The 15,304-nt window shown below is 40.9% G+C and overlaps 1 protein-coding gene across 1 annotated transcript in view; it reads left to right on the top strand.

The window, feature by feature from the left end:
- The first annotated feature begins 528 nt into the window (after positions 1–528).
- The window catches only part of WASL (WASP like actin nucleation promoting factor), an 81,941-nt gene continuing 67,165 nt past the window's right edge, over positions 529–15,304 (top strand). The window contains exon 1 of the mRNA XM_068972586.1: positions 529–899. Within this exon, the coding sequence (XP_068828687.1) occupies positions 783–899 (117 nt within the window). The 5' untranslated portion in view covers positions 529–782. The remainder of the gene's footprint in view (positions 900–15,304) is intronic.

Genomic DNA, 15,304 nt, shown 5'->3' with positions numbered 1-15,304 from the left:
GGACATCCCTTCTCTCATTTTCCGTCTCCAGCTTCCAGAATTTTCTGACAGGAGCTCGAAAATCTTTTTTCTCGTGTCTCAGAAAAAAGCTATTTCGGGGACGGAGACCTGGGTCTGCACTGACGCTCCACAAAGGTGTGCGTCTCAGAAGAGGGGATGACAGCTCGCTGGCGGAGACGAGCCACCTCCTCTGTTCAAGCCTCTGTAGAGGACGACTATCCGAGGAACCAGTTCGGACGCCAAAGGCTGCGACGGACCTACAACCCCGCGTCAGACCGCAGAGCGCCCGTAGCCCGCGCCTCAGCCGGAAGTGGGCGTGGTCTCGGGCCGGCTAGGCGAAGCCAGGCGCGGCGTGGGGAGGTGGGGTTCCTCCCGGGCCCGGCCCGCAGCCGCGCGTTTCCGGCGCGCTCCCCCGCGTCTCGCGTCCTGTGGTCTCGCCCGTACCCCGCTGCCATGTTGGATTGTGAGGCCGTTGCCGCCGCCGCCGCCACTGCCGCCGAAGGAAGGTTGGGGGAGGAGTTGGGAGTTTAGCGCAGTCGCCGGAGTGCGAGGACAACGACCATCCGGCCAGAGCCTACCCCGGCGGGAACGGGGAGCTTCCCTTTCTCACAGCGGCCCGCCGTCGGCTCCTCCTTCCGTGGCCTCCTCCCTGCGCCGGAGGAGCTGCGAGATGCTACGCCTCTGATTCCCTTCCTCCCGCCCCTGTCACCCAGAAGGGGAACGAGCGCTCGCCCACTCGCCGGAGGAGACGGCCCTGGCCTCCCTACCCCGCCGGCGAAACCATGAGCTCCGGCCAGCAGCAGCCGCCGCCGCCGCGGAGGGTCACCAACGTGGGGTCCCTGCTGCTCACCCCGCAGGAGAACGAGTCCCTCTTCACCTTCCTCGGCAAGAAATGTGTGGTCAGTGGCTGAGACCCGCATCGCCGCCCCCGACCTTAGCCTCCCGGGCCCGGGAGGGAGCGCCGGGAGGTGGGAGTGGAGAAGGAGGCGGGAGCGGCGCGGGGAGAATCGGACTGCTGGCCAGGCCTTTCTCTGACCCGGCTCCCTGGGTGCGGGCAGTGTGGGCCGGAGGCCGCCTCTCGGACCTGCCCGGGGAGCAGGGAAGTGTCAGGTCCCCAGGCCTGTCCTGGAGCCCTGCTCGCTTGGACCCGGGTCCGTGCCTCTGCTGCTGGTTCAGACTTTACTGTCAGGCCTTGCGGGGATCTTTTTATAGGAGCTGCTTGATCGTAGTAACTGGGCTCCTGGACTGGCTCTCGCTTCTCCTCCTACGACCCCGATGTGGGGGTACTTTCCTTCACAATGCCATTGGTTTCAGGAGTGGGTGTGGGTCGGGGACCGAAACTCAGATATGAATGAATCGGGCCGTAAGGTCGTCTTTTATTCTCCCTTGAGGATCTCAGGAAGGAATGAAGTCGAGTCCATCGGTTTAGAACGGGGAGCAGGTAATGCTGCTGGCTCCCCACTGCAGAGAAACGAGGTTTTATTTCTCCAGCAGTCTCGCTCAGGCCTGGTTTCTCTCCTCTCCACTGTTTTTGTTGTTGTTTGTTTGCATTGGTCGGAGATGCTGCTCTCCCAGAACCAAGCTCAGGGGAACCGCGATCTCCAGCAGTTCTTGGCCTTTTGGGATCTGAGAATGGGTCTTAGGTCGGTGCTGTGCGGCCTGTTCCAACTCCAGATGGCTGGTTGGAGCCAGCAGCTCTGCTGTGGGAAGGGGAATGTGTTGTTGACGGAAGCATTCATTACATTGGCTGCTGGCGCTTCTGGGGGTGGGGAGGTTGTGCTCTGTGGGGTAGGCCTTGTCAGCCTGCATCTTACTGGGGTGGCCGAGTTGAGCTGTGGTTGAGATTGTTGAAACGCTGTTCAGTTCGCTTTCTCCCCACTTTACTGGTTAACACCTGCAGAGTCTGTGCCACTGGCACCCCGGAACCACGGAGGGAAATGTCAACAGAGCTGTACCTTTTACAGCTTTCCTTCTAATGTTAAATGTGTCACCCAGACTGCACCTGCTTGTTTAAGAAGTTAGGATTAGACAAGTTCTGGGAAGTTACTAGATTAATTGTTAACTTTCTAGGAGTTTACCCTTTGTATCCTGTTCCACCTGGTAGGAGATTGAATCATTACGTTACGTGCAGATGTGTTTCATATTTCAAAAGTTAGACCTGATTAGAATAAAAAAGGTGCCTTAGAATCAGGATTTGGGAAAACAGCTTTGAAGACAATCAAGCCCCCTCTTCACTCTCCCCACACACTTTTTAAACAAACAAGATAACTGAGCCGGTGAGCCCTCTGTCTCACAGCAATTTAGTAATGTAACCGGAACTAGAAAAGCAGGACTCCTGATGCCTGTTGTGTTGTACTTTCCACTACATCATGTTGTTTTAAAAGTTTTTTTCTCACTTGTTATTTATTTAAAAGTAGTGTTAAAGAAATAATCACTTTTTTTTTTTTCACCAGAAGCTGATACAATTAAGGTGTAAGATTCTTAAAGCAGCCCTAATTTGTGCATATTTTCAATTTAGGAAAATCTCCAGCCATTTGAATGTGACATTATCTGCAAATGAAAAGTTTTTTAAAAAAATTTTCTGGTACACTACTTATGTTATATAATCTGTCTCAGAAAAGGAAGTAGTTGTACTATGTGTTACATACCAGACACATTAGGCAGGGAGGGACATTACATTTATACACAAGCATACTGACTAATTGCTCTGCATTTCCTATAATGTTTACTGGTGTCAAAGAAATGACAGACATGTAAGAATACAGCGATAGATAAAGAATGGATTTCTGTCATTTAGAACCACACTGTTGGACTTACCTGCTCTTGTTGTATGAAATGGTTGCAAAGATTAATATTTGAAGTCTCCAATTATTAGACAGTAAAGAATGAGATCTTAATTTCTGGAACAGTTCCCCCCCCCCCCCCCCCCCTTGCTGACCATGCAGTATTTTGTACATTATTGAAATATTTTATCTCATTAAAAAAAAAAATCATGCAATGAGATTTACAGATCAGACCAAATTTGTTAAGCAAGAAGTGCATTCAGAGCTCTAAGAATTATCAAGAAAATGAAGCTGGAGTAGTTATAGTCGTAGCTCTCAAGGAGTTTCATTCCTTCTTCCACTCAGCAAATTAGTATTGAGTAGCAAAGAGTCGGACACAACTGGGCGACTTCACTTCCTTTCTCTAGTTCCTTTTGGAGAAGGAAATGGCAACCCACTCCAGTGTTCTTGCCTAGAGAGCCCTATGGACAGAGGGGCCTGGTGGCTACAGTCTATGGGGTTGCAAAGAGTCAGACACGACTAAGCAACTATCACACACACACAGCTAATTGTCGAGGTCAAAATCAGAGTTGATGTGTCCCCTCAGCTTACTGAATCTAGAGAAAGAAACTAATGTGTAAACTGCTAAGTATATCAGTACTTCACAGTTACTGGTAAGACACTGCATGTTACAATGGAAAATATCCTGGGTTTGTAATCAGCAGTCCGGGGTTTAAATTCGTAGTGTCAATTTGGATAAGTTTCTTAAGCCCCCTGTCCTAGAATTGGTTTTCTCATTTCTAGAATAGGGGTACATCTCATTGGGCGGTTGTGTGTATCAGAAGGACTGTGCGTAAATGTGTGGATGTTGTTATTTTTATAAAGGTTTAGGAGATCACAAGAGAGGATGAGTAAAAGCATTTTAGAATGGTCAGTACTTGAATATTTAAGACTAGAAAGTATAGTCGTCATTGAATGCTCAAGTCCCTGTCAGTCAGTCCTTCATATCTAGCAATTTGGAGGGTCAGCTGCTCCCCCCAGTTTGTGAGAAGTATGAAACAGCTTGGGAAGTCAGGGGACCTACTGATAGTATGTTATGGAGCAAGAAGGGTTCTCAGGTTTACATATGTGTTGGAATCATTGGGAGATTATTACAAATGTGTATGGCTAGGTCAGATTCCTAAATAATATTCAGATTCATTGGTCTGAGGTGGAACTTGGGCATTTCTGTTTTTAGCAAGCTTAATAGAGACTAAGTTACATCACAGTTTGAGAATCACTGCTGAAATTCACAGTTTTCTGATAGGGTGATCCTGAAGCACGTTGGAAATGTTAATAGGTTTTCCCTCAATTTTTGGCCCATATTCTCTGAGTTATGATTAAATTAAGTTGAGCTCTTTCAGGATGTCATTTCTCTATCCCCTTAAAATAACAATGCATATTTCATAGATGTGGATGTAAGAGAGATGCAGTTGAGGAAGTATTGCACTGATTAGTGGTATACCACAAGATCAGATTTGACTTTTAAAGTTCGAGGAGGAAGGTGGAGTCACTATAGAAGGATTGGAGGCAAAGGAGGTCAGATACATGTTTACAGTAAGCTCCATGAAATATGATGAGGGTATGAATTAAACCAGTGCTGGTGGGGTCAAGGACAAAAAGACTCCCAATAGAATTTCATCCCCCTTAGAGGGCATGAGAGGAGGAAACTGGGGAAGAGGCACGTATGAAACAATCAGCAGAAAAAGTATGTAGAAACATGCGTATGTCACTGTGTAAATATGCCTAGATGTTAGTGAAACTCTTAAGTCGGTGATTGTTTTCATGGAGGATGTGACTCTTCAGTAAATCTGTAGTTTTACCACAGTTTTTAAAAATAGATTTTGAGAAAGCTGAGGTTTCATTTAAAGCCATGTGTAAATATATAAATATATGTTAATATACTTTTACATAAAGTTAATAGTTCTGGTGCAGTTCATAGCTGTTAGTATTTTCTTAGAACAATTAAGAAGGGTTAAACACAAGATCATTAGGTCTTGTTTTGTTAGTTCTTTTGCCTTTCATGTCATGTGATTCATTATTTTCTATAAAGAGTATAGCCATCTTGCCAAGAAGAGGTAAATATGTATATATGTTCCTTATTCAAGGACGATATTAAGAATTGGGGAAAAAACAAAACCTATACTATCTCTCAGCAACCATCTCCCATTTGGATTGGGGTTAGAAATGTTATTGACTGCTCCCATTCCCTCCATATTCACTTGGTTTGTTTTCAAGGTTTAGTGATATTTAAGAAATTTTAATTAACTAATTTTAATGTTTATTTATGTATTTATTTTTAGTTCCTTAGCACTTGCTTTAACTTGCTTATTATAGTCTTTTAATTTTTGTGTATTTTTTTCTCACCCTGTATGTAATTCTGTGAGATTAGACTTTACATCTACAGTCTTACATAATTTTGATAATAACCAGCATATAGATCACTGCATACTTCTTGATTGCAAAATTAAAATAGTTAGCTTGTATACTCCTTAGTTCATTCAGTATTTCTCATTGCTTGATCAGGTTGTTAAAACCTTCAGTTTCTAATGCGCATGGTATCTGGACTTTGGTCTTCATTTATTAGGAGAATAAAGCAGTTTAATTCTTCTGCTTAACTAGTATGGTTGGTAGCAGTAGCTGTCCAACAGTTAACTTTGTTTCTGTTCTAAATTCGTAAATAGGTTTAGAGGGAGAGGTGCCTAGAGAGATCATTGTCTTGATGAAGGCCTAAATTGAGGCAGTCCCGGAGGGAAGTTAGTTCTGGGACTATATTTCACCTTGAGTTTTTTGTTAGGAGGGAAAAGGTTAAAATTCATGGGATTTGGATTTGGAAGAGACAAAGACAGGAAGACAACCTAAGCTAATGAAGAGGAAAAAAGGTGAATACAAAAGTGAATTTCATACAGGATAGGCTGTAAGCACAGGAGATTTAGAAGAATCCAGCAGATCTGGGTTTATCTTAGCTCTGTAGTATAGGCAGACTTCTTCACAAATATAAGCCTTGGTGTCTATATTTGTAAAATGAACTTAGCCAACGATTATCAGAGATTTCAATGATGTGTGTAAAGCAGTTAGAATGCATGCCACTTATAAAGTGTTTTGGGAGTTTAGAGAAGCATGTGAAAGAATGTTGTCATTAATACAGTTGACTACTTGATTTAGATTTCTTGTTACTGGCAGGGTGGTTTTAAAGTAAAATCTTGAACTGTATATTACTTTTGTTTTGATTTAGGTAAGTTAATACTAACATTTTGGCTGAAAGTCAGTACATTATAGAGTATGTAAATAAGAGTTAAGCAGCAGCTGGAACAAATCTATTTGGCGAATTTCTGGGTAACCTTAGCCCTCCTGGTTGCTGACGGGAAAGGGAAGAGGGGATACTTGTATAAGAGGAGTTCCTGGGTTTTAGTCCACACTCTGCCACTGATTAGTTATGAATGTGAACAAGAATCTCCATCTTCCTAACTTTTCTGACCACTTTCCTGATCTGAAACTGAGTGGTTGGACAGAACACACCACAGTCTTTCCACCTTTAATGTTCTACCACTCTAAATATTCTAGTTGCCAGGGACTCTAGCAGAGAAAGATCAGCCCTTCTGTTAACCTTGGCATATTTCTGTTTTGCACAGTGGAGACAAAGATAATATATATCTAAGTGCAAGGTAGATTATCTAAGTGCAAGGTAGATCATCCATTTCATTGCAGATTCCCATTTCTAACTCACTTTTCCTTTAGCATCACAATTTAATAGGCATTTTACCTCAGAAAGACCAGGGTTAACAGAATTAATCAGCATTAGTAATGGAATAATCAGCTCTTAACTTTGAATTATTATTATTTATTTTAAGTGCAAGGCATTTTTATATTAGTATAAGTATGCCTTTTAATTAAGATGGAGTTACCAATTCCAATATTTTGTCAACCAATTCCATCTAGAACCTTATTACTTATATGACACTGTATTAGTGATATGTTAGTTTGATATTACCCTTTATTGCTTATTATCTAAGGTTAAAAATAATTTGCTTTTTTTTCCTTTCAGTTTTTAGTTTTTAAGTGTTAGATGCAATAGTTATAGTGAACTGACTTGATTATTTTAGGGAGACTAAAAGTTGAGGTTTATAAGAGCAGGTAAGAGTTCAGTTTCATTGTAAATATTCTGAGAGTCATAGCTTTGATCTAACAGATTAGAACTCAGCATTATTAATATCACTGTAAAGATTCTAGAAGCAAAACAAGTTCATACAGTCTTGTCCAGACTAATATATATTGCTAACATAAATAAAATTCTTACTGCCATGTGACTGAATGATCTGCTATTTTTTAAGTGTTAAATGTTGTTTACTAATTAGAAAATGTTTGGAGTATTTGACTATATTCATAAACCTAGTGTAACAAAAATGTATTCTGTTTTTATTTATTGTATCTACATCAGTCTCTTGGAAGTAATAGAGGGTTACATCGTTCTAGTGTTAATAGAGTAAAATTATTAGAAAACACCAGTTTCACTTTATGATGTGTTATAAAGGAATTTATGACTTTTTTTTTCTTTAAGAGACCAAATAACTGGTGTAATGTGGAGGAGGTGGATCTAAAAAAGTTCTCTTTAGAAAATAGAATCCAATGAAAGTTTTGGAGTAACTTCATATTTCAGTATGGTATGACTGTCTGTTATAATAGTTTAATTGTTTTCAGTGTCCTTGGCTCCTCAGTTTGTCTGCCATGGTGATTTTGCTTTTTAACTTATTTTTTACTTGACCTGAAGATTGCTATAGAAATCTATCTCTGTAAAAGGAGTACTCATTAAAGACCAGGTAAATTGAAACAAAGAGAAATACAGAAGACATCTGGAAAAATAAAATGCCTTAAAAAAATTATCATCAAACAGATATACAGTAACTTTAGGACAATGAAGTGTTTTAAAGTTAAAACTTTTATGTTAAACTTGGAGAAGCTAAAAGTATCTAGTATTTTTAAGTGTTAAAGTAGAAGCGAGGTTGTTTATCATTTGTTTGGTTCCAAAATAAATTTAAGTTAAATTCTCTCTCTGTACTGAAATACCTCAGAAATTTCATAGTAGTAAAGGAGCTGATTGATTCATATGCAGTGCATGAAGCTAATCAAATGATTTCCTCTATTTTTATTAATAAAATAGCATCATGATCAAGAATCAAGGACTTGCCTCAGTACTTGGAATACATGAAAAGGGTAAGGAAGATGTAGTCCTTACCTCTTAGTTCTTTACTAAGTAGTCAGGGAAGACAAAAATTATGCACATAAAGATAGTTTTGCAAGCCAGTGTAAAGTTTTGAATATTAGAAGAAGTAGGTATATCACTGTGAGTTTTAATACATCATTATGGGGCTTGAGCATGATGTCTTGAGTGGCCTGTAGAATTTATGTCAGTACTGGAAGCCACTCAGTTCAAGTGTAGGGAAATGTGAGCAACTATGGAGTAGAAAATTTGCAGGGAGTATTTGAAAATACTGAATAGACTGGCTTGGCTAGAATTGAGAATGGTATTTGCTTGAGGAGATACTGAGTGATAAGTTTGAAGGATAGATTGCAGCCAGATTTTAGAGAAGACCTTGAATGTCAGACCTAGGGATTGAGTTTTAGTCCCTAAGTAGGGAGAAGTCATGCTCCCCAGGTGGCACAGTCCCAACGAATCCTCCTGCCAGTGCAGGAGACGGAAGAGATGTGGGATTGATCCTTGGGTCGGGAAGGTCCCCTGGAGGAGGAAATGGCAACTTGCTCCAGTATTCTTGCCTGGGATGTTCCATGGACAGAGGAGCCTGGAGGGCTACAGTCCATGGGGCCACAAAGAGTCGGACATGACTGAGCGACTGAACACATAACTGAGCATATGAAGGAAGAAGTCATAAAGATTTTGACTCAATGTCAAGAAAGGAAGTATCTCGAAATGGGAAAAACTGGAAATTCTTATTCGTACTAAGAATACTTGAGTAATACTTTCTGGTTGTGATTTAGTCGCTAAGTCTTGTCTGACTCTTGCGATCCCATGGATTGTAGCCTGCCGGGCTCCTATATCCTTGGGATCTCACAGGAAAGAATAGTGGAGTGAGTTGCCATTTCCTTCTCCAGGGGATCTTCCCAACCCAGGCATCAAACCCGTGTCTCTTACATTGCAGGTGTATTCTTTACTGCTTAGCCACCAGGGAAGTTCCTGAGCGTTAACGTTTACTAAATATTTTCTTATTCATTATCTCAGCAGACCAGACCTGGCCTGGCTAAGGAACCTGAATTGTAGTGACATCTAGAACAGAAAAAGGATGAGTGAATACTTGGCCTTAGTTCTCATGGCGGATACCACCTATCACTCACAGTGATTTTTCCTACTTTGTCACAATGGGGTTTCTGATTCCAAAGCTTTGGGATGGAACTAGATTTCATGGACAGTGATCCTGGACTGACTGATAGTGGCTGCATGTAGGAATACACTGAGTGAATCAGAAAGTGAATTCAAGATGACAACGGAACCTCCTTGTGGAAATGGCTCGATAGTAGAAATTGTAGGATTAGAGCTGTTGGAATCCTTTGTGTAATGTTTATTATCGAGGCCTTAGGAGTGGAAGTAGAGCTGTGAAGGTGTCAGTGCCTGTGAAGATAAAGAGGTATGCAGTCTGGCCCATATTTGACTTGACCAGCATTTGATGAATTTCAGTAAGGAGTTTAAAGGGAAGAAAGATGCTTTCTTTATAAATTACCAGAAAATGGTATTCTGCAGGTTAACTTTTTCACTTACATTTTGTATTTTTCAGATATTGCCATGCTCATTTATATTGGCTACACCCTTTTAATTGCTGCATCATATATTTCATGTATTCCTTATAGCTTACTAACCTCTGTGACAGTTTTCTAGGGCTTGTGTAACAGGATACCACAAACTGTGTGGCTTAAAAAACAAATTTAATCTCTCACATTTTTAGAGGCTAGAAGTCCAAAGTCAAGGTGTTGGCAGGACTGGTTCCTTTTGGCAGCCCTGAGAGAGGATCTGTCCCATCCATCTCCTAGCTTCCGGCATCTGCTGACCACTCTTTATAGTCTTTGGCTTATACTTTGATCACTCCAGTCTCTACCTGTGTAATCATCAGAGGATTCTCTTTTTGTTCTCTACTTGTCTGTTTCTCTGTCTTCTTTTTGTGTAAGGAAACCAGTTATTGGACTAGTGTCAGCCCTGAAAAATCTCTTTTGATATATGGTCATGTTCACAGATAAACAGGGGTTAGGGTTAGTATATCAGTGTATTTTTTTAGGGAGACACACAGTTCAACTCAAAACCATGGGTATTTTTACTTTCCAAGCTTCTGCCTTTGAAAACAGTGTTGTAATGAAGATTCAAATATTATTTCTGTGTATCCTTTCCAGGTATTTCTATAGAGTAAACTCTAAGAAATGAAGTCAGAGAGCATGAGCATTAAAAAATAGTAACGGATACTGCTGAATTGTCTTCCAAAACAGTTACTATGAAACTATCTAGTCACATCAACATTAGAGTTTAAAGTATTTTTTGCATTTGACCATTTCACTGGTGAAAAAAAACCCGCATTGTTTGATTTGTGGTTTCTGAAGAAGTTGTCTTTTTGAGTCTGTTGGTCATTTATATTTCTTCTGTAATTAGCTGTTATTGTCTTTAGACCGTTTTTCTATTGAATTATTTGGTTTTTTTAGTGACCTGAGAACTATTTAGGAATAGTAATTTTATAGTACAATATTTTTCAGCAGTCATCATTTTATTTTTTGACAGAAATATTTTTGGTCATCGCATAGGTTTTTAATATTGTGTAGTTAAATGTGATAGTCTTTCAAGTGTATCAAGTTTTTATTTAATACTGGCTTAGTTCAGTATTACAAAAATATATACTCACATTTTCCTAGTACATCTATTGTTTTATTTTATACCTATTATCTTTGATCTTTCTGGAAGTGACTTTGGAAAACAAGAGTTGTAGAAATCTAGTATTAGATTTTTATAATACAAATGGCCACAATGCTACTTATTGAGCGTTCATTTTTCCATACCTATTTGAAATGCTATCCCAGTAATTTACCACATTATCAGATGTACTTAGCTCCATTTCTGCATCCTTTTTTTTTTTTTTAATTTTCTTGTCAGTGCATAGAATTTTTAGTTAGTATAGCTTTATAACGATGATACAGTTTGATTAGTTTTAAGTCCCTCATTGGGCTTCACTGGTGACGCAGATGGTAAAGAATCTGCCTGTATTGTGGGAGACCTGGGTTTGATCCCTGGATTGGAAGATCCCCTGGAGAAGGGCATGGCAACCCACTCCAGTATTCTTGCCTGGACAGTCTCCATGGAGAGAGGAGCCTGGTGGCTACAGTCCATGGGTCACTCAAAGAGTTAGATACAACTAAGCGACTAAGCACAGCATACAAGTCCCTCGTTACTCTCCTTGTCAATATTTTCTAGCTGTTTTATGTGCCTATGTTGTTCTTCAGTCACTAAGTCATTTCTGATTCTTTGCAGCCCCATGAACTGTAACACAACACGCTTCCCTGTCCTTTACTGTCTCCCTGAGTTTGCTCAGATTCATATCCCGAGTCAGTGATGCTATCTTAACTGTCTCATTCTCTGCCATCCTCTACTCTTCCTGCACTCAATCTTTCCCAAGCATTAGGGTCTTTTCCAGTGAGTCAGGTCTTTGCATCAGGTGGCCAATGTATTGGAGCTTCAGTTTCAGCATCAGTCCTTCCAGTGAATATTCAGGACTGATTTCCTTTAGGATTGACTGGTTTGATCTCCTTTCAGTCCAAAGAACTCTCAAGAGTCTTCTCCAGCACTACAGTTTGAAAGCATCTGTGCTTTGGCTTTCAGCCTTCTTTATTGTCCAACTCTCACATCTGTATGTGACCACTGGAAAAATCATAGCTTTGACTGGATGGACCTTTGTTGGTAAAGTAATGTCTCTGCTTTTTAATATGGTGTTTAGATTTGTCATAGCTTTCCTTCCGAGAAGCAAGCGTCTTAATTTCATGGTTACAGTTATCGTCTGCAGTGATTTTGGAGCCCAAGAAAATAAAATCTGTCACTGCTTCCACTTTTCTATTTGCTATGAAGTGATGTGACCAGATGCCATGATCTTAGATTCATGAATGTTGAGTTTCAGGCCAGCTTTTTCACTTTCTTTCACCTTCATCAAGAAGCTCTTTAGTTCCTCTTTACATTCTGCCGTTAGAGTAGAATTATCTGCTGTATGAGGTTGTTGATGTTTCTCTTGGCAATCTGGATTCCAGCTTGTTATTCATCCAGAATTTCCTATGATGTACGCTGCATAGACGTTAAATAAGCAGGGTGACATATACAGCCTTCACATATACAGTTCAGTCGCTCAGTTGTGTCCGACTCTTTGCGACCCCATGAACCACAGCATGCCAGACCTCCCTGTCCATCACCAACTCCTGAAGTTTACCCAGACTCATGTCTATTGAATCAGTGATGCCATCTCACCATCTCATACTCTGTCGTCCCCTTCTCTTCCTGCCCTAATCTTTCTCAGCATCAAGGTCTTTTCAGATGAGTCAGCTCTTTGCCTCAGGTGGCCAAAGTATTGGAGTTTCAGCTTCAACATCAGTCCTTCCAATGAACACCTAGGACTGATCTCCTTTAGAATAGAGTGGTTGGATCTCCTTGCAGTCCAGGGGACTCTCAAGAGTCTTCTCCAACACCACAGTTCAAAAGCATCAATTCTTCGGCACTCAGCTTTCTTTATAGTCCAACTGTCGCATCCATACATGACTATTGGAAAAACCATAGCCTTGACCAGATGACCTTTGTTGACAAAGTAATGTCTGTTTTTTCATATGCTGTATAGGTTGGTCATTTGAAAAGACCCTGATGCTGGGAAAGATTGAGGGCAGGAGGAAAAGGGGACTACAGAGGATGAGATGATTGGATGGCATCACTGACTCAATGGACATGGGTTCGAGTGAACTCTGGGAGTTGGTGATGGACCAGGAGGCCTGGTGTGCTGTGGTTCATGGGGTTGCAAAGAATCAGACATGACTGAGCAACTGAACTGAACTAGGTTGATCATAACTTTCTTCCAAGGAGTAAGTGTCTTTTAATTTCATGGCTGCAATCACCATCTGCAGTGATTTTGGAGCCCAAAAAATAAAGCCACTGTTTCCCCATCTATTTCCCATGAAGTGCTGGGGCCAGATGCCATGATCTTTGTTTTCTGAATGTTGAGCTTTAAGCCAACTTTTTCACTCGCCTCTTTCACTTTCATCAGAGGCTCTTTAGTTCTTCTTCACTTTCTGCCATAAGGGTGGTGTCATCTGCCTATCTGAGGTTATTGATATTTCTCCCGGCAATCTTGATTCCAGCTTGTGCTTCTTCCAGCCCAGTGTTTCTCATGATGTACTCTGCATATAAATTAAGTAAGCAGGGTGTCAGTATACAGCCTTGACATACTTCTTTTCCTATTTGGAACCAGTCTGTTGTTCCATGTCCAGTTCTAACTGTTGCTTCCTGACCTGCATACAGGTTTTTCAAGAGACAGGTCAGGTGGTCTGGTATTCCCATCTCTTTCAGAATTTTCCACAGTTTATTGTGATCCACACAGTCAAAGGCTTTGGCATAGTCAGTAAAGGAGAAATAAATGTTTTTCTGGAACTCTTTTGCTTTTTTGATGATCCAGCAAATGTTGGCAATTTGATCTCTGGTTCCTCTGCCTTTTCTAAAACCAGCTTGAACATCAGGGAGTTCACGGTTCACGTATTGCTGAAGCCTGGCTTGGAGAATTTTGAGCATTACTTTACTAGCGTGTGAGATGAGTGCAATTGTGCGGTAGTTTGAGCATTCTTTGGCATCGCTTTTCTTTGGGATTGGAATGAAAACTGACCTTTTCCAGTCCTGTGGCCACTGCTGAGTTTTCCAAATTTGCTGGCATATTGAGTGCAGCACTTTCACAGCGTCATCCTTTACAATTTGAAATAGCTCCACTGGAATTCCATCACCTTCACTAGCTTTGTTCATAGTGATACTTCCTAAGGCCCACTTGACTTCACATTCCAGGATGTCTGGCTCTAGGTGAGTGATCACACCATCGTGATTATCAGAGTCATGAAGATCTTTTTTGTACAGTTCTTCTGTGTATTCTTGCTCCCTCTTCTTAATATCTTCTGCTTCTGTTAGGTCCATACCATTTCTATCCTTTATTGAGCCCATGTTTGCATGAAATGTTCCCTTAGTATCTCTAATTTTCTTGAAGAGAACTCTAGTCTTCCCTATTCTATTGTTTTCCTCTATTTCTTTGCATTGCTTGCTGAGGAAGGCTTTCTTATCTCTCCTTGGTATTCTTTGGAACTCTGCATTCAAATGGGTATATCTTTCCTTTTCTCCTTTGCTTTTTGCTTCTCTTCTTTTCACAGTTATTTGTAAGTCCTCCCCAGACAGCCATTTTGCTTTTTTGCATTTCTTTTGATATATACAGCCTTTCCTAATTTTGAACCAGTCAGTTGTTCCATATCTGGTTCTAACTATTGCTTCTTGACCTGCATACAGGTTTCTCAGGAGGTAGGCGGTCTGGTATTCCCATCTGTTTAAGAATTTTTCAGTTTGTTGTGATCCACAGTCAAAGACTTTAGCGTAGTCAATGAAGCAGAAGTAGATGTTTTTTCTGGAATTCCCTTGACTTTTCTGTGATGCAGTGAATGTTGGCAATTTGATCTCTGGTTCCTCTGCGTTTTCTAAACCCAGCTTGTCCATCTGGAAGTTCTTGGTTCATGTACTCCTGAAGCCTAGCTTGAAGGTTTTTTGCATACCCTTACTAGCATTCAAAGTGATTATGTGCGTGTAATTGGTACTTTTTTCACGACTTTACCTCCCACCCCATCTCCCATCAAAAAATATTTGCTTTAAAATAGCTTTGGATTCGTCAGTTAATTTAGGAAAAATCGGCTTAGTGAGGATTTCCATTAGAAAGCAAGTCTTTTTTTAAAAAATTTCCTTATTTCCTTCCATAGTTATATAATTTTCATATTGTGTGTATGTGCACGTTCAGGTGCGTCTGACTTTTTTTGACTCCATGAACTGTAAGCCCACGAGGCTTCTTTGCCCATGGGGATTTTCCAGGCAAAAATACTGGAGTGGGTCACCATTTCTTCCTTCAGGGGATCTGCCTGACGCAGGTCAAACCTGTGTTCCCTGCGGCCCCTAAGTTGGTAGGCAGATTCTTTACCACTGAGCCACCTGGAAAGCCCCCACATCAAGTGTACTAGCCATCAAATTTTTTTTTCAATTTTAGGTACAAAAATGATCCCAGTTATACTCATTGTTAAAAAATACACACGCACACAATGACTATATGGAATTAAAAGGTAAAATAGCCTTTGTATACTTCTCATCTCCTAATATAATTAGTCTCCATCGAAAGCTCTCAAGGATTTGACATGTCTCTTTCCTTTCCCTTTTATTTGTAGGTATGTGTATGAATGCGTGTTTGCACTTTACC

This window comes from Capricornis sumatraensis, chromosome 5, assembly GCF_032405125.1.
Source record: "Capricornis sumatraensis isolate serow.1 chromosome 5, serow.2, whole genome shotgun sequence".
Classification (NCBI taxonomy): Eukaryota; Metazoa; Chordata; class Mammalia; order Artiodactyla; family Bovidae; genus Capricornis; species Capricornis sumatraensis.
This window is presented reverse-complemented; position numbering and strand designations above follow the sequence as displayed.